The 26,390-nt window shown below is 42.8% G+C and overlaps 1 protein-coding gene across 3 annotated transcripts in view; it reads left to right on the top strand.

Moving 5' to 3' along the window:
- Positions 1-26,390, top strand: part of ADCY2 (adenylate cyclase 2) — a 411,933-nt gene that overhangs the window by 302,374 nt on the left and 83,169 nt on the right. For all 3 annotated transcript variants that reach the window (XR_016220868.1, XM_051853662.3, XM_051853663.3), the window contains 8 exons: positions 1,262-1,373; positions 3,993-4,120; positions 7,662-7,820; positions 8,597-8,729; positions 11,152-11,325; positions 14,734-14,777; positions 18,395-18,475; positions 22,979-23,048. Coding sequence is in view for 2 of the 3 variants with exons in the window: in XM_051853662.3 (XP_051709622.1) it covers positions 1,262-1,373; positions 3,993-4,120; positions 7,662-7,820; positions 8,597-8,729; positions 11,152-11,325; positions 14,734-14,777; positions 18,395-18,475; positions 22,979-23,048 (901 nt within the window). In the remaining variant the exon portion in view is untranslated. The remainder of the gene's footprint in view (positions 1-1,261; positions 1,374-3,992; positions 4,121-7,661; positions 7,821-8,596; positions 8,730-11,151; positions 11,326-14,733; positions 14,778-18,394; positions 18,476-22,978; positions 23,049-26,390) is intronic.

The following is a 26,390-nucleotide window of genomic DNA, read 5'->3' as shown; positions in this document are numbered from 1 at the left end:
AGTCAGATCCCTGGAAACCTAGTCCTTCCTTTGTTCTTTTCATAAGCCAGATCGTGTTAAGTTAGTGTGGCTACGCCCTGTTCAGCCATCTTGAATGATACAGGGTAAGCCGCCCTGTTTTCGCTATCTGAATCTCAAGCCTCTAGCAGGAATGTGTGCGTCTTCCCAAGGCTTTCGTGCGAGTCAGGACCACATGACCGCAGAGGGAGAGCTATGCTGTGCACACTGCTGCGATTCTCTATGCTGGACAGAGATAAAGCCCCAGACATCCCACCCTTCCCCCCTAGTCTGTGTGTCCCAGGAAGGGAGGCTACGCGGGCGTCACCTGAGACCGACTGCTGGACTCCCCACTGTAGCAGCCCTGTGCCTGTCCCGTGACAGGTGTCGCTTTTTCTTACAGCAGGCCTCTGATGTGTGGTCCAGCTCATGCTGGTGCCCTTCTTCATTTATTAGGTCATCCCAAGGAAGCTGTGAGCCTTGGGAGGACTCCCTGTGTCTGCTTCATCCTGACAGGGAGCAAGCACTCCAGGGCCTCTCCTTAAGTTGTCTTCTCCTGTAAATCTTTATAGTTAAAGCAAATTGACATCTAAGAATTGTACATATTTATGGGATAGCATGTGATGTTTTGAAACATGTATACATTGTATAGTATCCATTGGAGTAAATGTATCTATCTCCCCAAATATTTAAAATTCTTTTATGGTGATAGCATCCAAAATCCCATTCTCTAGTCTTTTTTTAAAAATGTATGGTACATTAACATCTGTCATCACTATTAAGTAGTCTTTTTTTAAAAAATATATCATTTTTTTCTTTGAATCAAAACAAATAGGATTTGGGTTTTATTATTTTGCTACTTCTGCCTTAGAAATTTGTGTAATATAAATATACACAACAATTCAGTTAGAAACCTAGTCATCTGATCACCAGAATTGGTTCAGTTAATGGAAGTCAAGGTGTGCACCACGTGAACCAGACACGGAAGTGGGAGCAAGAGATTGACCTGGCTGGACAAAGTGCCAGAGTGTAACTTTCTTCTCCAGCAAATCCCCATCGTAACCACAGAAGTCTGACACCAAAAGGACATTTCAGCAAGCAAGTTTAGCAAAATGTTTGTCTCTGGCCAGGAAATTGGCATCTTTCTTATGACAATAAGCATAAAGTATGAAAGAGAATTGCACTCATTTAGTGGGAAAATTATCACTGCTTTTGTAACAAATACAAGCTTGTAAACCCTGTCCCTTACCTCCTCCTCCCTCAGCATCTTATACGCCGACATCGTGGGCTTTACCCGGCTGGCGAGTGACTGCTCCCCAGGAGAACTGGTCCATATGCTGAATGAGCTCTTTGGAAAGTTTGATCAGATTGCAAAGGTGAGTATTACAGATCTCTTTCCAGTTTGAAGATACATAAAATCTTGGCTTACTTTTTTCTCCATCCCCTTACAAATATTTTACTCTTTCCTAAAAGTATCTTGTATGCTCTTGGAACTGTTTGTCATGGAGTCTTAATGACTCTCAACCTATGTCTGGAATGAGGAGTGCCGTGGCATACCGTTATCACATACTATCATCTATTTTTAAAACTTCTGCTTCTTATATAACTCAGTATTCAAGACCATGAGATTGGATTTTCACATCTCTCTGCACTGTGTTATTTTAAGGTACTCTTTTAGGCATTTCCATGTTGAGGAGTTGGTAGGATCATTTCCACTCATCTGATTCTAACCATCCTGTATTCACACTGGCAAGTGAGATTCTGGAAGAACCCCTGAAATGAGATCCCTACCTTCTGTGTGAGCCCTTTACCTCCTACTGCCTCCTTGTTGTCCTTTCTCTGTAGTGCCATTTAAGCGGAAATGTTAAGTTCAGTGTTTGCCGTTCATACACTCAGTTTTGGAAAATGTCACAGATAGGAAGTGATGACAAGTCCTCAAAAACCATTCTGGGCCCCCTTACTGGAGCTGCCAAGGCTGCTGTAGGGAATGTTGATGACAAAGGTTTCTCTCCTTGTCAGCCCTTCACTTCCCAACATCCATTTGAATCAGCCTGTTTGACTTTGAACTGTTGCCAACAACAAAAATACTTCCTTATGCCTAATAATTTTGTTATTTGTGTAGGGAAGAGTTAGTCCTAAATTTAGTTCACCCCATGGTTTGTTCCCTTTTTTACAAAATAGAGACCATTCCAGCCAAGCCTCTTGGTATGAAATCTGGCCTCCTGATGTTAGCATAGTCATTCTTGGGTCAAAATCCCTAGATGTGTTGCCCAGTGATGCTTGGCTGACCATGACGTCTCTCAATGGGGGTTTTAAAAAATCAGTAAGAGTATAGCTTTGCAGAATTACTTACTTACCAAGCCAAATGTAGGAGGTGATTTTTTATGGGAGTTCATTTCTAGAAAGAGAAACATTGAAACTCCAATAATGAATTAAAATTTAGATTAATAAAAGACCATGGTTGCTGAGCTGCCTTGTCACGTGGAGAACAAATGTCCCTTTGTGAGTGCTGGCAGCACTGGAGTGGTCACAGGGTACTCTCTCCCCCATGTGCGTGTCTCAGCGTCCATGGTGCCTCTTTTGAAAGGGGCCACAGTCATATTAGACTAGAGCCCGCCTTCCTCCAGCATGACTACATCGTAACCAATGACATCCATAAAAACCCCAATGCCAGATGAGGTCACACTCACAGGTGACTGACTTCGGCAAACACATTTGGAAGGACAGCATTTGTTACTCATAACAGAGATCCTCAGCGTAGCTTCCTCTCTCGAAAGAGTGGATTGTCCAGGCAGCCTCTGGGTCTAGCCTGGGATAACATGTTCCATCCACTGTCAGTCAAAAGGACACCTTGCTTCGGACATAGGTACTTGTGGATGTGGAGAGCACTGTTAGGAAGAGGTAGCCCAGTCTCTGGGTGAATGCCACGTAAGGTGTGTGCGCTCAAGCTGAGGAGCTCAGTTACACTGATTACTAACCCTGTAGTTCCTAGACTCAGATTCGATCTATTTAGGGAATATGGGAGGGAAACCTGCGTAGTACATGACTGCCTTTTTCTGAACTAGGTTGCAGTTCTCAGGGATTACTAAGTGCTGTTTCTATGGAGCCATACACAGTCACGGAATATGCGTGCTCACTTGTGCCTTATCTGCCATGGAAGAAAGTGTGCAAACTCTTCATCAAACCTGACACACACCCACGAAAAAGAATATGTAGTCCTCATTTTATTATTTCAGTTTTGTTCAGTTTATACACAAGCTCGTGTTACTATTACAGGAAAAAATATCTGTGCCTGGCACATGTTTCCTTTTATTTTTATTGTGTTTTGATGAAGAGTCTATAAGCTGTTTGGAAAGGTTAGAAGATGTAGGATTGATGCATGCAAATGCATTTAATCTATGATACAATCCAATCAAGAAAAATAATTAGTTAAACTTTATATCCAAACAGTTTAACCTCTGAGCTGAATTAAGCTTTAAATTACTTGGAACTATTGAATGGTAGCTTATTACCTCGCGGAGATGCTTATCAGAAGCTACAAGTCTGCGAGAAAGAATCTGCTTCACTTTTAAAATAAATGAAGAAAACCTGAGCATAGCAGGGAATGATGTAAGATTCTAATTCAAATTAAGTTCTGAGTTTCTACACTATATACTCTGCATAGAATGTCTCATTCCACCTTCCGTGTTTGGAACCATTCAGACCAAAGAAAATGGTCCTACCACTGTTCTCGGCTCATATCAAGTGTAGACCATTCTAGAACATTCACTCTGCCTTTCTGTTTCTCCTCCTATGCTTTGTTCTTGCTGCTTGGGCAGAGGCTATGTGAATTACGGGTAAGTCATGAAGGGAAGCGTGGTACTTCTCAGTTTGCCCTGCCTGCCAGCCCTGCACACTTAGGAGAGTCGGTGGAACTAGTGCTGGACGATGCTCGGTAAACACGAAGCATTATGCAAGTGCTTAATGACAACGGAATTCTGTGATTTTTCTTCCAGGAGAATGAATGCATGAGAATTAAAATCTTAGGAGACTGCTATTACTGTGTGTCCGGACTCCCCATATCTCTCCCCAACCATGCCAAGAATTGTGTGAAAATGGGACTGGATATGTGTGAAGCCATAAAGTAAGTGTACCTGCTTTGCAGGGTTCTTTCTTCCTTTTTTAGAAAGCTTTTAGTTAATGAATAAAAATTTCATAGGTACAGCTTTAGGACTATAGCAGTTCTTGCCCCCATACCCACCCTCCCACCTCCACTCCCGGCCCACCTCCTACTCCCTCTCCCATCCCATTCTTCATTAAGATTAATTTTTAATTAACTGTGTGTACAGAAGACTATGTACAACTCTATACTTCTGTTTTTCTGTCCACTAACATTAAATACATGTTGCTTGTTTAAATATAAATATACAGAGGCTCGTTTATTGGCATGTGAGTAACTCAGCACTAAGTAAGACTTCTCCAGGTGTTTAGTGTTGCTTTACTCATGTTATATTACAACAAAACTGTTGGAAATCTATGGAATGAGGCTGTTTTGCTTGTTGCATAGGTGGCTTTTTATAAATTAAAGGACATCTTTGTGCTTAAGTAAAAATTCTGTACTTTTAAGAGCTCTCTGATTTCTAACAAACAGGACTACACATATGTTTCAGGAGTTTTTGTTAACCACCAGTTTGTAGTTAATATAAAAATTTGATGCAAAGTTATTTCATGTAATCGAAAATGCTCAGCTCTGCTAATGTAGTTTCAAATTGCATCTATGATGTGTTTCTGCATTGGCTCTGTATGTGTTTTTCCTTGTGATTCTAGAGAAAAATCTACATTTACAAAATGATATCATTACTGTGGATAGGTCCAGGATAAAGGCCTAAGGTTAAAAGGTGATTTTTATTATAAGTATCAGAATGCTACCAGAACCTTGTCATAAATGATAAGAACCTTTTGTTTGCTGATTGCATGATTGGAAGATTTCAGTTGATTGAGTTTTTGAGTGTTTTGGTCAAGTGATTTTTGCCTTCTCCACGTATTGTTTTTCCATGTAAAGAGGGTTGGAGTTATGCACTTGGTGTTCCAATTCCCTGTCTCAGGACTGCAATACTAAGGGCTGCAGTGGGGGGACAGCAAGTGCAGCTGATGCTAGTCTTGCCCATGAGTGTGTGGGTCGCCCGTGGAAGTGTTCAGAGGGTTGACAGAGGCTTTCCCGACACTGTCCAGGGAAGAGTCATGTGACCGCCCACCCGAGGCCAGTGAGGCTGAGGTCTCCCGATGCGTCAGAGAGACCTGCATGTTTCCGTCCACTAGGCCAGCGGGAAGTTACTGTGGGCTGTGACAGGGCCAGTTAGGAAAGGGAGGGGGATGAAGAGAAACCCATGAGAAGGTTGAGATGGGAAAGGTAGGCAGCAAGGTGCATTTCCATTACAGGAGGTGCAGGGCGTGGAAACAATGGCGTTCTCCTCGCTTCTTCCCATAAATAAATAATTTATCTCCTCTGGTAAATGAGAAATATTTCTGTGATTTTGTCCCCCACAGGTAAGTAACTACCCATGAATCTACAGGGCTAGATACAAATGAGTGCAATCAGCGGAACGAATAGATGTCTCATATTTATTACCTGCTCCCAGGAGTCAGCCTGGAAGTTGATTGCAAACAGGAGGTGAAATGGGTTCTATTGGAATGAAGCATTTTTCTTGATTTCCCTTTTCAAATATGTTTGGGAAAGATTTTATGAAAAAATTATGTTTATCAACCGGATTGAACAATCTGCTCTTTTACTGAAGTTTGGTTTCCGCTTTGGAATCCTCTAGTTTCCTGTTCCATTATGTCTAAGTTACTCCAACATGTTGAAGAACTTGTAGGGGAGAGAATCCTTACCTTCTATTAACTGGCCTGTCACACCTTCATCAGAAGTATCTTTTCTGTTACATTTTCTATTGGGGTAAAATACACATAAAACAAAGATTACCCTCTTAACCATTCTTCTGACACTAAGTATCAAAATGCTATACAACCATCACCACCATCCATTTCAAGGGCCTTTTCATCACCAAAGCAGAAACTGTGTCCCATTCACCTACTCCCGAGCCCTTGGTAATCTCTTCTGTACTTTCTGCCCCCCGTGAATTTGCTTGTCCGAGATATTTCGTGTCAGTTAAGTCCTACAGTGACCGTACTTTTGAGTTTGATTTCTTCCACTTCACATTAATGTTTTTAGGTCTCATTAATGTTGTGGCATGTCAGTCCCCACTCCTTTCATGATAGAATAATATATTGCATTGTGTGGAAATGCTATATTTTCTTTCTATACTCACTGTTGACACATGACTGTCTTAGACGTCTGGAATCCCAGCAGTATTGGCAGACTGCTCATTCTGAAACTTACCTTCAGAGTAGACCATGGCCCAGTGAGCTCCTCTCACTAACTGAAGGATCCACATTCTTCCTGTTGCACATCACCTGTTTAAGTTTGGTGGATAAGGTAGTCAGCATACACGTTGTTGTGTCAGACTCCCAATAAAGCCCGTGACGGAAGGGGCACTTCAGCAAGTTCAAAGAATTCTTTATTCTTGTTCTAATATGAACAAGCAAGCATTTGGGTTTCCATTTCTTGGACCAAAAGATGGGGATTTTCATTTTTTAACTTAGTAAAGGAATGCCATTTTTTGGATGACGTTTACTTTGACATCATGAATCTATTTATTTTCATCATTTTGGCATGCCCCAAATGATAGCATTTTATCATTTAAGCATGACATATGCACCTGTGCCGTTCAGGGATGTTAATGATTCCTTTGATTCCAGTTCGCATCTGATGGTCTCGTCGTCTTTACTGTCTCTACAGCCTCTCAGTGTTTTTCTATACATTTTCCTATACTTTTTTCTTGGAGTAAATCTCTCCCTATAACTAGGGTCATCTTCCTGTATACTTCTTTTTGCAGTAGCACTTTAATTGATGAATGTATTTTTCTGGCAGAAATAAATAAGCATTACCAAACATTTCCATTTTTCCCTTCATTGGAGTTCTTTATTTGTTCCTATTAATGAATTGACAATAGGATCCTAAAATAATTTTTAATTAACTTCTTTTTCATGATGCCTCATGCATTATTAAAACTTTTAAACAAGCATTTTCTCCTTAGTTTTTAATAATTTGCACAATTTAAAAGCTTTAATCTCATGATTATTTTTAATCCTTATTCAAGCTGAAGTCATTTTTAAACTCACAAATAAGCTGTATTGTTCTTTTATTAGCAGAATATTTTCCTTGAGGACAGACACTGTATGAGCACTAATTATAAGTGGCATCCAAGCTCAATAATTTTCTGACATTATAAAACAATGTCATGTGATTCTGGTTGGAAAATGTAAAACAAGTGACTTGATGTGTCTTAGTTGCAAAAATGAAACCAAAAGCCAAAATGCTGTCACTGCGGTCCACCACCTTGTGGCTGTGCAAGCCACAGCTGCAGTTTGTGGTCTAATCTGGTAGGGAGAGGAAGGAAAAGCCTTTTCTCTTGGTTCAATGCAGAGATCTTCTGCCACTGCAGGAATTCATGGCAGGTTTCCCATAGTCTGAGAACTCTGAATGATAAAATACCATGGAAATGAGCCAGAGTTTAAGGAAGGGAGAGGATGTCACTGGAGTGTGATGCCATTTCTCTTCTATTTAGGAAAGTCAGGGATGCCACTGGAGTTGACATCAACATGCGTGTGGGAGTGCATTCTGGGAACGTGCTGTGTGGCGTGATTGGTCTGCAGAAATGGCAGTACGACGTGTGGTCACATGATGTCACCTTGGCCAATCACATGGAGGCTGGCGGAGTCCCTGGGTAAGGCTGAACACTGGAGTTCTCTCTAGTCTGGCAGCACAGTTTGACAACAAATGACTGACTTCTCAGTTTGTGAAGACTTTGTTACCTCTTGATATGTTACTCACGCATGTGGCCTCATACATTACTCAGATAGACACAAACTCTCAAGTCCAGATTCTACCACCCTTTGACCCACAGTCAAGACTGTGGCTGTGAGATGCTAAATTATAGACTTTGGCTTGTAAACATTATCAGTAGAGACCTGTGTCTAAGCTGCTTTGGGCATCAATGGAGATATGAGATACGATGTCTGGTAACAAGTACCATTACAGTGAGCCACTGTAGCATGAATCTTTGGTTAGAATTCAGACAGGAGAATCTTGATGCAAATGCTGTTATTTGTAGACACACACACACACACACAAGCTTTAAGAAAGAAAATCCATGTTTTTATCGACATCAGCCTATTTCCTAAAATGCCCTGGACATATGTTACCCTCACATGCAAATCTTCTGTGTGACTGAATTTTCTTTGCTGTCGTAATCCCCACCTGTCATGCTGGTTTCTGCGAGTGCAGAGCAGCTGCAAACATCAGTAGCTCATGACCCCCAGGAACATCTTTCAAAGCAGTGGTCCCTAAAATGTAAATGTTAACTGTGGTCAGTTTTCCCAAGAACAAGTGGAGTTTCCTTCATTGGGGACATAAATTATTTCTGAAATTGAAAACAAATAAAACATCTTTCTTCGTGTCCTCCTGTTGTGTCTTGACTGTCATTTTAAAATGGAATTTCAGACGTGTCCACATTTCTTCAGTCACCCTGGAGCACCTGAATGGCGCCTACAAGGTGGAGGAGGGAGATGGTGACATCAGGGACCCATATTTGAAACAGCACCTGGTGAAAACCTACTTCGTCATCAACCCAAAGGTCAGAGTCGTTGTAAAATCATCCTAATTGTGATTAGCCTGTTATTTCTGTGATTAAGAGGCAGGGAGAGGCAAATTACTGATGGAGATAAGTATTTTTAGTCAGGAATCTGTGTAATTCTTGCCTAGTCTGTGCTCTGAAATGACTTTAAATGCATATGGTGGCTTAATAAGGGAAGATCTTTTTGCAATGATGAACTGAAATCTTTATCAAGCAGTTGAAATGTGTTGCTTGCCATAGTGATACAAGTTTCTGGTCTGGATCATCATATGTCCTAGTTAATGTTAGTGTACCTGGGAGTCAGTCTGATTTGTCAGTGTACAATGTCAATGTTAGTCTATATGTTGATTGATATATTTGGCATGTGTACCAGCTGCTACTAGCATACATGTTAATCAAGGTTATTCCCCAGATATGTTAGCTGCTGCTAGTGTACCTTTGAGTCAGTATTAGTGTACATTAGTTGAGTACCTGTGTACATGTTAGTGTTGGTGCCCATGTCGACCTGTGTACATGTTAGTATTGGAGCCCATGTTGATTGTGTCAGTCACTGTACATGTTAGTTCACGTCAGAGTACATGTTAGTCAATGTCAGTCAGTATACATCAGGGGATATCAGTCAGCATATCTGTCAGTATCTGTGTAGGTGTTAGTCAGTGTTAATCATTTACATGTTAATCACTGTCGCTCCCCCTCTTCATGGAGGAACGACACTAAGCCCTGCCTAGGCTTCCTATCCGAGTCACGGCACCATTATGTCGCTCCCCGTCTTCGTGGAGGAATGACACAGGACCCTGTGCTGTTCTTTCGTCTGCTCGGCCCTCCCCGGGTTTGCTGCTGGTTCTTCCCGGGTTGGCTACCGTCCCTTCCACCTCTGTGGAAGGGCGGTTCCCCCTGCCACATTCCCCACTTCCACGGGGGAGCGGCACAGCGCCGGCCGGCTCTCTCGGGGGCTGCACAGGTGTTCCTTCAGATAGATGTTCCCCTTAGATGTTCCCAGTGCATGTTGTCTCTCTCCTCCTTTATAGTCCTCCTCCGCCAATCCCAACTCTGCTACCCACACGCCGAGTACGCTGCTCTCCTCCAATCAGGAGCAGCTCCTGCAGCTTGTCAAGTTGGTGAGAGGCAGCTGGGTAGAAGCTGTTGCCTCCTCTCCCAGCGCCATATTGTGGGAGAGCAGATGCATAGAATAAGTCTTAATTCCAGTAACTTAGTCTAGTCCGAGTTGCTCCCCACAATCACTGTACGTGTTGACCGATGCCAGGCAGTATATGTGCTGGTAAATGGCAGTGTTCATGTTAGTCCATCTTAATGTATATGTTAATCTGTATGCACGTTAATTAATATCCATTTATATGTCATTCACTCTACAAGTGCACGTGACAATCTGTATACGTGTTAGTTGATGCTGGTCCATATACATGTTAGTCCACAGTACTGTATGTATTAGTCGTTGCTGCTTCTGACAGAATGTCAGTGAGCACCACATAAATTAAATAAGGAGGAAAGATTTTGCTCAGTCCTTCAGAAGTTAAAAATCTATCAAGATGAAAAATAATGAAAATATGAGGCAAGGTGAAAAGGGAATGTTTTAAAGATTGGCTAGTAAGCTTCACATTTGCATTTGTAAGAAACTGTGGGTTTGCACAGACACGTGTGACTTCCACACAGTAAACACCTCCCCTCACCTGGAGCCTGTGCAACCCACGTAGACAGTGTGGCGCCATCTCTTACTCTGTTCATATCACAGGTTAGGCCAGATCAAGGGGCTTAGAGCGCTCAGTTCTTTACCTCTTCTCAAATTCTTGCCAAATGGATTTTATCACACAGCAGCTAAATGGTGTAAATATCAGCAAGAAAGATCTCTGAAGTGTGAAAACCAATATCACAAAATCAACAGGCTGAAGTTTATACACATTTACTCACGGTCGTAGCCCCAAAACCCAAGTCTCACCTTTGCAGGCAAACTTCCACCTAGCTTGACCATGGATCAGGACAGATGTGTGACAAGCAGCAAGAACTTGGCATGATGGGAAATAGCACAAAGAACATTATCTTCAGGCCAAGAACACCCAAACACGGACTGTGAGGCTACTTAGCATTCGAGACACCCCCAGTCCAGCTATTGCTTTAGGAAAACACTGCATCGAGAAAAAGTTAAGACAAAGCAGCATATTCTGTTTCAGAATTTTCCTTAGAAAAATATTCATTCATATTGCTGATCTTTTTCCCCAAGTTTCACTTCCATTTAAATTTGATTCCATTGATTATTCCCCATTCACACGGAAATAAGAAGGACCAGAGAATGTGGGTAGAGTGGGTGAAGAGGAGTGGACTCGATAAAGTATGGCTGGGGCAGCAGGGGAGAGGCGGGGAGCTATGGGACACCAGGTGCATGTGATATCTTGTTTCTTACTCCAAGGGAGAGCGGCGGAGTCCCCATCTCTTCAGACCTCGCCACACCCTCGATGGAGCCAAGATGAGGGCGTCTGTGCGCATGACCCGGTACCTGGAGTCCTGGGGTGCAGCCAAGCCCTTTGCGCACCTGCATCACAGAGACAGCATGACCACCGAGAATGGCAAGATCAGCACCACGGTATGCCCACCCCAGGCCTGGTTCCCCAAGCACAAGGCTGGGCATCTCCAGCCAATATAAGTCTCAGCAGTGGAGCAAGCATGCCATCCTCTGTCTTGGAGCTGAGCTCCAGGCCCAAGTGCTAGGGATTCTAACGTGGAATTATTTTGCATTATACTATTATACTCCAAGACAGTGTTCTTTACAACTGGTAGTAGTAACTGAATACAAGTGAACTGTTTTTAATTGAGATTTTTCTTTTTCCATCATGAAGTAGAGTCCCTGAGCAGATTAGTAGAAAGACAGATAAAGCCACAATGTCCCTGGAGTCTGAGAAGCATCAAGACTGTCTCATTGCATAGAGATTCAGGTTGTCCACAGCAGTGTCTGTACACTCTGCTGTGTTTTCTTGTTTACCTCAATGACTTCCAGTTGATGGTACAGTACTGAAGCTCCTTACATAGGGACATATGCAATATGATGGCAAAAGAGAGATGGACAGTAGGAAGACCCACAGGAGGAAGGAAAAGTAGAGTTAAGCACTAAGCAACACCACTAGATTTTTAAGCTGTCTCTAAGTCAGGCTTGATGCATAACGGCATTATCTATATTAGAAATGCAGTTTAAATTGAAAACAGAATGTAACACTACAAACTTCTTATTTGCTTATGATTAGATGCAAGCCAGGTTGTCAGGTGAGAGAATTTTCCAGTCTCCCTGAGCCTCCTACCCCACCAGGTCTTACAGTGGCACGCCATGCCAGGTAGCTAGAGGCTCAGCATCCCTGTTTTGGCTCAGTTGCATTCTTCTCCTAGCTTCCTTGATAGTTTATCAACTAAAAAACGAAGGTGATCAGAAGAGTAAGACCCATCAGATAGTCTACAAGGGAGACGCTGCCAGAACAAGTTTGAGGGTGGGGGTGGGGGGTAGAGCGAATTCTTTCCAGGCATGTTGCTGTGGTGATCATTTCTTTCTCATCCGTCTTTGTCGTCCCAAGACTTAGGAGTGAACACCTCACTTATTATCTGAGCAAGGGACCGCAGGAATGACTTCAGTCTGTCTGTAATTTCTTGCTGTGTGCTAGTGAAGAGGCCTCATTCAAGACAGAGTTGGAAGCAGAGTTTAGCGTTCCCTTTCTCGGGAAGTGGTTCATGGAAATCGGAACACTGCCTGCACAAGCTTGGCTTTCTCGACTGTGTAGGTTCACCTGTCACAGTTTGAAAGCCCCGGCTTGTACTGCCTTAGTAGCAGTGTATAGATATCCTAGGAAATCCCCCAGGCTTCGGTTAGCACATTAAGTCCCTGCTATTTTTACTTAGCTGCGTCTTTTACTCACTTTCAGAAAGCCCCATTGTAATTCTTACTGATATATTCCAGGGTCCAGCAATTGTCACTGCCAGAAGTTATTTCTTTTATCTGATCCCTTAGGCAGAACTCCATGGAGTCTTCATTCAACATTGATGGAGCTCTTGAATAATGCATTATTTTACCTTACATAATGAAACCTGGAGTTCAATTACTTTTTTTTTTTTAATGCCTTAACTTTCCCTAGGCTAAATACATTTCCTAATCTAACCTTGGAGATCAAAGCAGCAAGTGGAAGGTTTTTGGGAGCCACTTTGCTGCACCATTCTTTTTTTTTTTTTTTTTTTTTTTTTTTTTTGACAGGCAGAGTGGACAGTGAGAGAGAGAGACAGAGAGAAAGGTCTTCCTTTTGCCGTTGGTTCACCCTCCAATGGCTGCTGTGGCCGGCACACCGCGCTGATCCAAAGCCAGGAGCCAGGTACTTCTCCTGGTCTCCCATGGGTGCAGGGCCCAAGCACTTGGGCCATCCTCCACTGCACTCCCTGGCCACAGCAGAGAGCTGGCCTGGAAGTGGGGCAACTGGGACAGAATCTGGCACCCCAACCGGGACTAGAAGCCGGTGTGCCGGTGCCACAGGCGGAGCATTAGCCTATTGAGCCATGGCGCTGGCTCCACCATTATTTCCATTCTCATCACAATTGTATAAAACTGGACCTTATTTTCTGTGTCTCTTATTTGGCAATCGGTTCTCCAATGGTAAACCAAAAATAGTGCCTCCCGTCCAATTTTCTAGCAGCACTCACAGGTTGATTTCTTCCTTCTTGCCCAGAGGTTTGTGATTCCACACATTCAACCAATGCTGTGTGACTTCTATGAAAAGGATCGCCTGTAATGTTTGTGGTCTTGTGTATGTTTTAAGGCATTTTTAGATAACCATCTATCCTAAAGACATTTTCTTGTTTTTTTTTTTTTTTAAGATTTATTTATTTATTTGAAAGAGTTGCACAGAGAGAGAAGAGGCAGAGAGACAGAGAGAGAGGTCTTCCATCCAATGGTTCACTCCCCAGATGGCCACAACAGGCGGAGCTGCGCCCATCTGAAGCCAGGTGCCCAGGAGTTTCCCACGGGTCTCCCATGCAGATGCAGAGGCCCAAGGACTTGGGCCATCATCCACTGCTTTCCCAGGCCAGAGCAGAGAGCTGGATCGGAAGTGAAGCAGCTGGGTCTTGAACCAGCGCCCATATGGCATGCCTGCACTTCAGGCAAGGGCATTAACCCACTGCGCCACAGCGATGGCCCCTAAAGACCATTTTGAAATGAGCCTAAGTTACCAAAGGTAGCTTAGTCCTCTGCAGGCCACTGTTTAAAATCAAATCTTCAGAGATCAGGATGTAAGTTTTTAAAATCCAGACAATAATCCTGAAGCTTCCAATATCTAGAGTCTATAGATTACTGTCACTCCCCGTCTTCGCGGAGGAACGACACAGGACCCTGCGTTGTTCTTTTGTCTGCTCGGCCCTCCCCGGGTTTGCTGCTGGTTCTTCCCGGGTTGGCTACAGTTCAGGAGTCCTCCGTGGAAGGGCGGTTCCCCCTGCCACTTTCCCCACTTCCGCGGGGGAGCGGCACACCACCGGCCGGCTCTCTCGGGGGCTGCACAGGTGTTCCTTCAGATAGATTTTCCTGGTGCATGTTGTCTCTCTCCTCCTTTATAGTCCTCTTCTACCAATCCCAACTCTGCTACCCACACGCCGAGTACGCTGCTCTCCTCCAATCAGGAGCAGGTCCTACAGTTTATTGGTTGAACTGGAGGCAGCTGGGTAGAAGCTGTTGCCTCCTCTCCCAGCGCCATATTGTGGGAGAGCAGATGCATAGAATAAGTCTTAATTCCAGTAACTTAGTCTAGTCCGAGTTGCTCCCCACAATTACCTCAACATTCTGTTTACAAACAGGTTTTAATCTTGATTCTCATTTACACTTTTAAGTTCCCTTTCTTCATGTAGGTAGTTACTTGTTATCTGAATGATATTTTTTCATAATGAAAAAAGAAATGTGTTTTATATAATTATCATTGGAACATTATTCATGAAATAAATTTGACAACTAATGAACTTTTTTTTAATACAGGATGTGCCAATGGGTCAGCATAATTTTCAGAATCGCACCTTAAGGTATGGTATATTTTTGACTATCTAATTTTTAAAGACTTATTGCTTTTTATCTACTTCTGAAAGTAATTATCATCAATTATCGTTGTTTCGAAGGCTACTTCCAAAAGAGCAGCGACTTGTGAAAAGCTCTATTAAATTGCTTTCAGCTTCTAAAAATAGGATTATTAGTGCCTTGTTATTAGAATTATGAGCCGGCAAAGGGAAAAAACCACCTGGTAGTCCCTTTAGAATGTTAAATCGTGCTCTTAAAATGACTTTCTTAATATTAATGTGTAGTAAAAAATTGAATTGCCTCAAGATGGGTATGTTGCTTAACACTGCACTTCTGGATTGAATCCTAACGATAGGTCACACTGAGTGCAGCCTTCCCATGAGGAAGTGCGGGGCTGCCGGCTCTGCTCAGAGACGGCAAACGCTTCTCACGGTGTCCACGTGCGGTCCTGTCGCCATCCGCTGCAAGATCACTTTTCTGCCCCCCGTTCCGCTATCTCTGGGGCTCCGAGTTTTACTGCAACATCACTTTCGGAACTAACCAAACCAGTGTTACAATACTGGGACAATTCATGGAAGCCTGAGGCCCGAAAGTTAAAGCCGCAAACACACTTACCATTGCCTGCCAAAAAGTGCCTGTTATCCCAGAATTCTTCTATATGACTTCATGTGTTGTCATTTTGTGCCAAGCTTGAAATTCTGACGTTGAGATACACACTTATAGTCCTTATGTAGGACTCATAGATTTCTGAAACTCTAAGTGGATATACCATATTAAAGGGAACTTGAGCTGTTACGGAAACATTGCCGACTCTCAGATAACCAGAGAAAGCATGACCCTTAAGGCCAATAAGATACTAGCGTGTGTCTGAGCTGGAACTTCTTTTCACTTTGTGTTTCTTTTTAAAGATTTATTAATTATTTGAGAGGTAGAGTTATGGACAGAGGAAGAGACAGAGAGAGAGGTCTTCCATCTACTGGTTCACTCCCCAAATGGCTGCAATGACCGGAGCTGAGCCAGGCCAAAGCCAGGAGCCAGGAGCTTCTTCTGGGTCTCCCATGCGGGTGCAGGGGCCCAAGCACTTGGGCCATCCTCTACTGCTTTCCCAGGCCATTAGCAGGGAGTTGGATCAGAAGAGGAGCAGCCAAGACTCAAACCGGTGCCCGTATGAGATGCTGGTGCCACAGGCAGAGGCTTAGCCTACTGCACCACAGCGTTGGCCCCTTCGCTTCATATTTGCAACCTCTCTGTCCTCTGTCCCCCCGCCCTGCAATTCTGCTTCAAGACTGTGTTGAAATCACATAGGGAAACCCAGTGTCTTCTGGGACAGGTACAGTCAGGAGGATCATGGTAGTGAGCTATTATTATTGTCTGTAACAGGTATACAGAAAGTCTAGGATCAGCCTTGTAGCGTCACTATGAGGTAGATGCTGTTCCCATTACTGTCTCACAGAGAAGGAACAGGCACAGCAGTCGGCAGAATCCCCAGTCACTGGACTGGCGGAGATGAGCTGGGATTTGTTCCCAGGCTCTGAGACTCGGAAGCCTGAACTGTGCCCGCTCTTCTGTCCTGCTGGCAGTACTGAGGGCCTCTTCCATGTTCATTCTTCTTTAAAGAAGTATTATTACTTTTGTATTTACTGATGTATAGAGAACAGGTTTCATGAATTTCATCAACACGATTCCAAGAATACAATGATACTTTCCTGTTCATCCGCTGTCTGCTGTGGTATTTGGTGTTCTGTGGCTTCAGAGCCTCATGCCTTTGGATCAGGTTCGTGCAGGCCTCCCTTACACTTCCTGGCTTTGTACCATGGACTCACAGTTCTCTCTGAGACTCCAGGCTGGCCCGGGAGCTGGCATCGTGTGACCTGCCCGATGCCTCATTAGACATAACAGTACAGGCATGGTGGAGGGACAGGTGTGAGGAAAGGGCTTGGATGTGAGTGTAGAGACAAACTGGGTGGCAAGGGTGGGGGCAGAGAGCGAGGGCAAGGCCAGTGATGGGCCAGCAGCAGGTGTCCTAAGGCAATGAATACCAGTAATGCTGAATGTCAGAGAGGTGAGATCCTGGAGAGGGAGTCAAAAACTCCAGTTGGGTGGATTGTCAACCCCAAAGCACCTTATCACCTCCATAGCAGAAGTTACAAGATTACAGGGACAAGAAAAATGCGTATGTTTTAAGAAGTGTTGTTCAGATAGTTACTGAATTCAGATCATTCAGAGATGCCTTTAATGGCTTTACTTATGCACCCTTTATTCCATTAGTCTCTATGGAGGCATTGTCTAAGCTAGCCCTAAACAGATGATTGAGGCCTGTACATCATACTAAAGAATTACTTTTACTATAATCCTCAAGGTATCTTACTATTCCTTCTTAGAGTTTTTAGAGATTTAAAAAAGAAAGAAAAGGAAGCTGGGCCAGCGTTGTGGCACAGTGGGTTTAGCCACTGCCTGCACCGACATTCATTCTGCGTGCCAGTTTGAGTCCAGGCTGTTCAAGTTATGATCCATCTCACCTGGGAAAGGGGTGGAAGATGGCCCAAGTGCTTGGGCCCTTGCACCTACATGGCCAGCCCAAATGGAGCTCCTGACTCCTGGCTTCTGCCTGGCCTAGCCCCAGTCATTGAAGCCTGCAGACATCTGGGATGTGAACCAGTGGATGGAAGATCCTCTCTCTCCTCCCTCCCTCTCTCACCCTCCTCCCCCTCCCTCCCTCCCTGCCTCTATCTCTCCTCCTTCACTGTAACTCTAACTTTCAAAATAAATAAATATAATATTTTAAGAAAAAGACCTATTCAGTTAGTAATTTAACCCGTCCCAACCCGCAGCATCCTTGCGCATGTCGAGGCAGAGGCACCTGCTTGCTGTGCTCAGCCAGCGGAAGCCGGGCTGTGCTTTCCATCTTTGCAGTAGCTATTAGTTCTTGAAAATAGGTTCTGGTTTTGTTTCTCCTTTATTTCCCTCTCCTGTGAACTGTCAAATGAATTTGGGGAGCTCTTGTTATTATTTGGCAAAATTTATCTAGAAAGCGTCTTGTGTTATGGCTAAAGGCCAGGTCAGGCACTCTGCGAATGTAAGTGGGTTTTCTATGAGGCACTGCTCTTGAAATCTCTGGAACATTTAAGCCCAGCCGAGTAGCTTTGATCTAACTCGTGTAAAACGGTAGGATCTGTAATTTCTTGAAAACTGACCAAGAGAAAAACATGAAAAAATAAAAAAAAGGAGGACTGTTTTGGCAACCACCGGATTTTTATAGGGGAATTTCTGGAGCCAGTGTGTGCTGTCATGAAATAAACATTTGGAAGGCAGCACCTCAGGGGCTGCTACATCTCATAAAAGATGAGGTTCTTTTATCTCAAGCGCCAAGTACTTATCTGTCCATGTGGCTTCTGAATGCCTGGCACACGTCACTCTGAGTAGTTGGTGAGGTCATCTCTTCCCCGTACCGATTCAGCCAGTCTCCGGAGTGGAGCAGTGACTGGAAGGTGGCTCATAGGCTGCGGTTTCCTTTTTCTGCTACTTGATTAACAGAATTAAACAGAGGTGCTGGCATCACAGAAACAAAGGCTGAATATTTACTTTAGTATTAATATTCTTACCCCGTATTTCTTTTTCAATACAGAACCAAGTCACAAAAGAAAAGGTTTGAAGAAGAATTGAATGAAAGGATGATTCAAGCAATTGATGGAATCAATGCACAAAAGTGAGTTGTCTTTTCATTGAAACTTATCTCGTTTCAAACCCTGTTATTTAAAAATAAAGTTAGATTTTTCCAAAGGTGTTTTACCACTGACTCTGCAATACTTATCACGACAAAGCCAAGTTAGCTGAGGCAATTCATTGATTTCACCTCAATTATCACTCATAATAGCTTTTGTTAACAGTATTTCTTTAATCTGTTTTTTTAAATTATTCTCTGCATAGAAATTATTCCCCAAGTCAGCCACTGATAAGCATGATATGTAATCATCGAGACAAAAGAACTGTAGCACAAAGCGTTCAGCAGTAACATTTTACAAAGATGAGTAGGGATTCTATATGGGGAAGCCTTCGGGTTCTGTTATGTGGCACCACCCGTGAAGAATGCTTTCCCTACAGAGTCAGAGGACGTTGGCACACCTGTGGGTCTCAATTACAGAAAAGCAGTAGAATTGAAATTCACTGACCGATGGGAGGGAGACTGTGCTTTGTGGGGCAAAATAAGCCTGTGAAGCCAAGAGTTGTTGTGATAGTTTTAAATCATCAAAGAGAAATAGGGTAAAAACAATTTAAAGCAAGCTGTGGCTTTCACATCCTAAGTGGAACAATGACACTCATCAGCCCTCACATTCCCCAGAGGTTCACGTGTCACAGCTGAATGCATGGAGAGCAGAAGGCAGATGACTCAGCACGGTACCTAGTACCTGTTAGTGGTACCTAGTACCTGTTAGTGGTACCTAGTACCTGTTAGACACTCAGTAAATGTAGAGTTACAGCGAGCACCAGCAAGTCCATTCAAAAAGCCTTCAAAGAAAATTCTTATGGAGACCAATTTTTTATCATGAAAGTTGACTCTTGATAATTAAATGATGCTTTTCCTAGATTTCTTTGTCTCAAAAATTAAATTACAGGACCTCAGTTAGTACATGGATTTGCACAACATGTGCATGTTGTAGAGGGCTCCATGGAGGAATTTATTCTGGAATAATGAAAACACTGAGGATCACATGAGTATATACAGGGGTGTGTGTGTGTGTGTGTGTGTGTGTATAAGTGCATGTGTATCTGCGCAATGAAGCATCTCAGGTGCGGGCCGGCGCCGTGGCTCACTTGGTTAATCCTTCATCTGTGGTGCGGCATCCCATATGGGTGCCGGGTTCTAGTCCCGGTTGCTACTCTTCCAGGCCAGCTCTCTGCTGTGGCCCGGGAAGGCAGTGGAGGATAGCCCAAGTGCTTGGGCCCTGCACCCGCATGGGAGACCAGGAGGAAGCACCTGGCTCCTGGCTTCAGATCAGCCATTTGGGGGGTGAACCAATGGCAGGAAGACCTGTCTGTCTGTCTGTCTGTCTCTCTCTCTCTCTCTCTATCTCTCTCACTGTCTAGCTCTGCCTGTCAAATAAAAAAAAATTTAAAAAAGCCTCTCAGGTGAGCAAGCGTTGCAATTCAGATGTACTGAAACATTGAGTTGTCCATTACTGAGGGCCTTCAGGGTGCTCCCAGGAGACAAGCCCTCCCAGCTGTCCTGGGGCACTCAGACCCACAGACCATACCTGGGCGAATGCTCAGCTATGCCTGGCACCAGAATCAGTGGTAGAGAGGAGCCTCAGCTCTTGAGCCACAACTGGCTTCAACACATCACAAAGGAGCAAATGATTCCCTGTGCCCTACCTGCTGCTAAGCCGGTGAGGCTCTGATTCCCTGTCGTGTAGGTGGAAGAACATGTTCATGCAACCAGGGAAAATAGCAGCTAATACTCTGTGTCCCTCCAGAAAAAAGCACACCATCAGAATAAAGAGGAGACCTTGTTGCTTGACTGAGTTTCACCAATAGCAACAATAATAATATTGAAAAAGAACACTCGTCTCTAAAGTCAGCCTCAACATGTGTTCATGTAGGACACCTATCTTATTGAACTGATTTTTTTTACCCACCTTCTAGAACATTCTTGCTGATGGAATTATGAATATAACCACAGAGTTTGCTTATTTTTGAATTTGATTTGTGTCATTCAGTATTCAACAACATGCTTTGTGTATACTTCTGTGTTTTGGTGTAGTTTTTGTCTGAAGTAATATTTAATGTTGGTGTCACTGCTTATGTTGTAATTTTCCCAACACATTTCAGAAATCAAATTGAGAAAAATGTGATGCTGTACTCAAAAAGAAAGAGAAAATGCTTTCGGCGGAAGCTCTTATGCATATATTTTTAATTAGCTTCAATCACATTTTGTTCTGCCCTACTCATTAACTCCTTTTGTTCTTTGAAATGGTTTTCTGATCTTTGGATTTCCACTTGAGGATTCAGTTGGGGTGCAGGCTTGATGTGCCATTCAGTTATTTTCTTCAGTTGACATAAAACAAAGATTTGTATGCAGATTCTCATCTATTCATTTACTTATTCATTTAGCAAGCATTTGTAACAAAGATGAGTGACGTCAGCACGTGCTTGCCATGAAACATACCAACACACACTTCTTCCGCTCCTCGGTGCCCAGAGCTCCCTGGCTCCTCGTCAGACGGGGCACTTGTTCTTTCAGGTCAGGGCCCTACCATTTTGACCTCATTTAACCTTAATCACTTCCTTAGAGGCCACACTTGGGGTGAGGGCTTCACTTGGGGTCACACACACACACACTCAGTTCATGACCATAGGGAAGTGGTCCTCTGTGTTAGTGTCACCTTTGCTGTAAGAACTCGCATTCTGTATCCTAGGATGATTTGGGGTGAGGATGTGAGCATATTTGTGTCCCCTGCCTCGACTCAGGATCTCATTATTTGGCCTCAGACTGGCAGCATTATTAGTAGTAGTATTAATATTAGTATTAGTATTAGCGTTAGTATTAGTATTATTAAATTTGGCAGGGAATCACTTATTGAATAGCTCAGGGATGACTTTCTCTAGACCACAGAATAAGCTGAATTAGGAAAACCGTAAGGAGACCATGAACAAAGGACACACAACCCCTCCTCTCCTTCTACCTTTCCCGCTTCTGTTTTTCTGTACTTCCAATTCCCCAGCTTCCTACCTGACCTTATCACCCTATGCAGATCTCTCCTATTCTGGATGTCCAAATCGCATTTGTAAAGCCAAGTTTGACAGAGGTCGGTAGTGGGAACTGGGGCCGCCTCAGAGAATTCCTAGAGATGATTAAGTCTGTGGGAAGAACGGGTCTTCTGAATCCTGAGCCAGGGTAAGATGAAGCAGAGCTGTCAGTCACTGCGTCGGTGGAGAAGCCGCCGGCCCCACCGAACCTGCTGCACAGAAAGGGAGATGCGGCTGGCAGTCATTTCCAAGCACCAGGGCAGTGCTTGCTGCTGACAAAGCAGGATGCCGGGCTGTGCACATGCCAAAACAGCAAGTCCTGGTCTAGCGGTCCATCTGCCTGCAGGACACTGGCAGCCGGATCCCGGACGGGGAAGACGGGCACCCTGGTGGTAAATGAGGGTCTGACTTTCTTTCTGCTTTAGAAACCCTCACTCTTATTGTATTTCCAAGCTTACATACAGTATCAGGAGCATTTTTAAATTAAAATGCTTTTGTCAATAAAGAAAACAGTTGGTTTCAGAGAGTTATTTGCCTACATTATTCAAAATTGGGTAAGTAAACAGTTAAAAATGTGGTTATAATTTATCTTAGATTTTATTTTCTGACCCTTTTCATATTAAACCATCTTTGATTCTTCCAACTAGTCTCATAAAACAGAACAATAATACAGTTCTGCAGTTAGTGTATCATTCTCCAGTGAAAGATTTTCTCTTGATGCCCTTGCTCAGTCTACAACTGCTTTCTTAAAATAGAGTTATAAAAGTTGATTGTCATGGAAGGATCCCTAGTTTTTACTTGCTTTTCAACATCTGAGAGATACACATGCATTTATGCATGTGTTTGTATGTTTGTATTCTGAACCAATGGCATATTGTATAAGTAGTTCTAGCAATTTTTGAAAACAGTATTCAAACATGACTTTACTTTCCAGAAATAAAAGAATGACATTGAAAGCATTTTCAGTAAGTGTAAAAGAAGCACAGTTTTCTCACCCAGAAGTTGTAGTCATTCTAAAGTTTGAATGTTCTTTGTGTAACATATTGCTTGCTAGAAGCCAAGAAACATGGTGTTTCCTAAAAACCCATTCCTTCAAGGGGTGAAACTACCACATGTCTTCAGCAAAACTTCAGGGAAATCAATTCCTTTTGTCTTTGTGTCCTTTTGCTGGCTTATATCCCTGAGTTTTTAATTTGGATAACTTGAGTTTCAAATTGACATGACAGTTGGTTTTTAATATAGAATTTTCCAAGGAGGGCAGTGTGTGAAAAGAAACATAATATCTGCTGATCCTACTAACAATTTCCAGATTCCATATTCAGTTCGTTGACATTTCACATTTAAAAAAAACCTCCATCTGAGAAAATTTATGATACTCAAGGAGAATGCAAGTCATTAAAAAAAAATAGTTACAGATGTTTGATTTGACGTTTTATTTTATGGACTCTCTCCTTTTTATTTCCAGGCAATGGCTCAAATCTGAAGATATCCAAAGAATCTCACTGCTTTTCTATAACAAAATACTCGAAAAAGAAGTAAGCAGTTTTTTTTTTTTCGTTCAAAACCAGTTGGTTTTGGTGAAATGGTAGCTTTGAATTCCTTCATGAAACTGTGCTCATGTTTTTTACATGTGACATTTAAAGTGTCTCTAAGTATATCAGAAATCTTCCTGGCTTTTCCTGTTTTTCCATACATATATTGTTTGAGCATATTTCTTGTTAGCAACTTTCTATCTTGGGCCACTCACCATTCTTAGCACTCCTGGTAGTAAGTGATGTCTTCAGGATGTCTGAGATATGGGGATAAAAGAAAGAGAAGCAAAAATATGGCCTTCTCAAAGTGGTATTCTCAATATGAAAAGCCTGTAAAAGAAAACAAAATCCTTACAGTAGCTTTACATACATAATTCTAGTATTTTGTCAAAAACATGAATCTCAAGTTCATTACCTGTTCAGTTGCAATAGAAAACCCAAACTTTTATGTTTTGTTGCATCCAAATAGTTTGACATCCTAATTCCTAGAGTAAGAGCTGTTTCAGGCACAAATAAGAAGCATATTTTTAGTTCTTACATGTCAGTCAACACAGATTTGGTCAAATGAATTAATTATAGCACAGAGGGCAACACTTCTTGTAGGTCAAGTCTATTTCATTCGCCTTGTTTTGTGTTGATCTAAATTCTTTATTTAGTGGAACATTAAGTCCTTGACTATAATATAAATTATAAATGTTATCTCAAAAATTAACAAGGGAGGATGAGAGGGAGAATAGTATCAATACATTCTTAGAATTGTTTCTATGAACTACATGAATCTGTTCTGTTTATGTTAATGTCACATTAACATGAGAATTGATTAAAAACTGTGTCAGTAATTACCATGCATTTGCTGTGACCCAGAGAATCTAATGTATTAATAAATTTCTTTAGAAAATAAAACAGTAAGGTCAAAATCAGGATTAAAAGATTGAACAAAACCTAGAAGTAATTTCCATCACTGAGTGATATTTACAGGCTTAGTGTGAACGAAAGTGATCACATTAGTGGAAGCATTTACAGAACTGGTATTAAAATTCTGTTGAGAAAATCCAGTTCATTGTTTCATGGATATTAAATGGAAATATCAAATATGAAAATTCCTCCCAAATTGCATCATGGCTGGGTTTTACAGTTATAGCAAAACTTTCCTTTGTGTCATTGATCAAAGGATCAGTCACATACTTCTTTATTTTTTTCTCATATAGTCAATTCGTATTTTATTTGGAACTCACCTCAACGCTGTGTGAGGAATTCAAACATTAGATGAGAGCAGTCTTTACCCTAGAGCTGCTCTGTGGAAGACACATACATACATGACCTTGGTGTGTCCTTTCACAGGGAACACAGTGGATGACAATAGAACAGACGGGGTAAGGGATGAAATGCAAATAATACTCACTTTCTGAGCAGGGAACAAAGGAAATCCAGTAAACAGTGGGGAGAAAGCGTTTGAGGTACCCGAATTGCACATCAGATTGCGGGGAAATATTTACGGACAAGTGTGAGCAAAATTGGGCAAGCAAAACACTGGGGTGTGTCCAGAAAAGGAAAATACTTCTGTATGGCTCATATACTTCTAAGGAAAGAACTTGGAGCCGGCACTGCGGAATAGCGGGTAAAGCCACTGCCTGCAGTGCCGGCATCCCATGCAGACACCAGTTCAAGTCCCCGCTGCTCCACTTCCTATCCAGCTCTCTGCTATGACCTGGGAAAGCTGTGGAAGATGGCCCAAGTGTCTCCCTGAACCTGCATGGGAGACCCAGAGGAAGCTCCTGGCTCCTGGCTTTGGATTGGCTCAGGTCTGGCCATTGCAGCCATTTGGGGAGTGAACCAGCAGATGGAAGACCTCTCTCTCACTCTCACTCTCTCTCTTATACTCTCTCTTTCCCTCTGCCTCTGCCTCTGCCTCTCTGTAACTCTGCCTTTCAAATAAATAAATAAACCTTTTTAAAAAAAAAGGAACTTGGACTAGCCACGGTTGACCAAATTGATGCTAATGAATAATTATCAACCCCCATCCTTGAATAACTTTAACAAATCTGATGGCTACTTATTTTTTAACTGTTAGGTTATCCTTTTTGCTTCATTTGCCATGTTAATACCAAAATGAAATTCCAGCTCACGTATCTGCTGAAAGCTCTGAAGACGTTAGAAGATAAGAATGTAATTGAATGTTTAATAATCACGTGTGAGCTCGTCTGCTAATACACCATTTCAGCAGCATATTAACTATCCTCGTTGTTAACTCACAAAATTCACCAAAAAAAAAAAATCTAATAGAAGGTGATCATCATTTAAAATGTGTCTTTTGCAAACCTTTCCCCACACGTGGAGGCTGACTTTAAGGCAGAGTTTGGAGCACATCAAGATTTAAACTCACTTTGCATCCACCTATGCTCAGCCTGCCCTCCAGACCATCTGGAAGGGGAAAAGGCAGTAAGACATGTCCAAGGGGAACCAGCAGACTAGGCAAAGACTCTGTGTTCAGCACTAAAATCCAAGAAATATATACGTTTCTCCATAACCTCAGAAATAGTCTATGCAAATGTAGCTAATGAACCCGACACTATTCAGGAGATTGCAATGGCATTGTCACAAAATTTAATTTCCTTGTAAAACCCTGTTTTAAGAGGGAAAGGAGCCCTGTGGTTGGGAATTTGAGTCCAGTGCCAGTCTGCCACTTCAAAGTCCTGGTTTGCCAGTCTGCTAACTGTGTCTCTCCAAGAATGTTAATCAGCCCTACCTGTGGCCCACACTTGCAGCCTTGAGCACAGGGCAGTGGTGAAAATTAAATGAGTTAGTTCTCGGGAAGCATTTAGGATACCTGGAACATCGTAAGGGTTGTAAGGAAGAGGGATCATCATGGCCCGGGTGAGTACGGTCTGCCTTATGTTCTTGATTATGCCGAGCCAGAGCAGTCCCAGACACACAGCTAACACCATCAGTTTACAGACTCTGGTGGGAAGGGAAGCTGTGAGAGGCCCTGCTGATTGCCCTGGGCAAGGAGAAGAAGGGCGGGCGCTGTCAGCTGGGCTCTGAACATGCAAAGCTATTAAAGGCCCCAGGCTTTTTCAGTCTGGTATCTACATTCCACACTTCTATAACATTAACATAAACAGAAAATAAAATACGGCAATGAATATGTCTTGCATATCCTCAAGACTATTCAACCACAAAGTGTTAGGACGTGAGAAGTCATTCTCTGTCCCCAGATCATTGCAGACATCAGACTCACAAGGGAACTGGGTCACCAGCAGGATTCATGGGTGCCTTCAAGTCACTCGCTCAGCGCTCTGGGCCGGCGCCTCTCTCCTTACTGGAGCGACTCAATCACATAGAAAT

Source organism: Oryctolagus cuniculus, chromosome 14 (assembly GCF_051225735.1).
Source record: "Oryctolagus cuniculus isolate XC-2025 breed Fujian yellow rabbit chromosome 14, ASM5122573v1, whole genome shotgun sequence".
NCBI classification, from domain to species: Eukaryota; Metazoa; Chordata; class Mammalia; order Lagomorpha; family Leporidae; genus Oryctolagus; species Oryctolagus cuniculus.
This window is presented reverse-complemented; position numbering and strand designations above follow the sequence as displayed.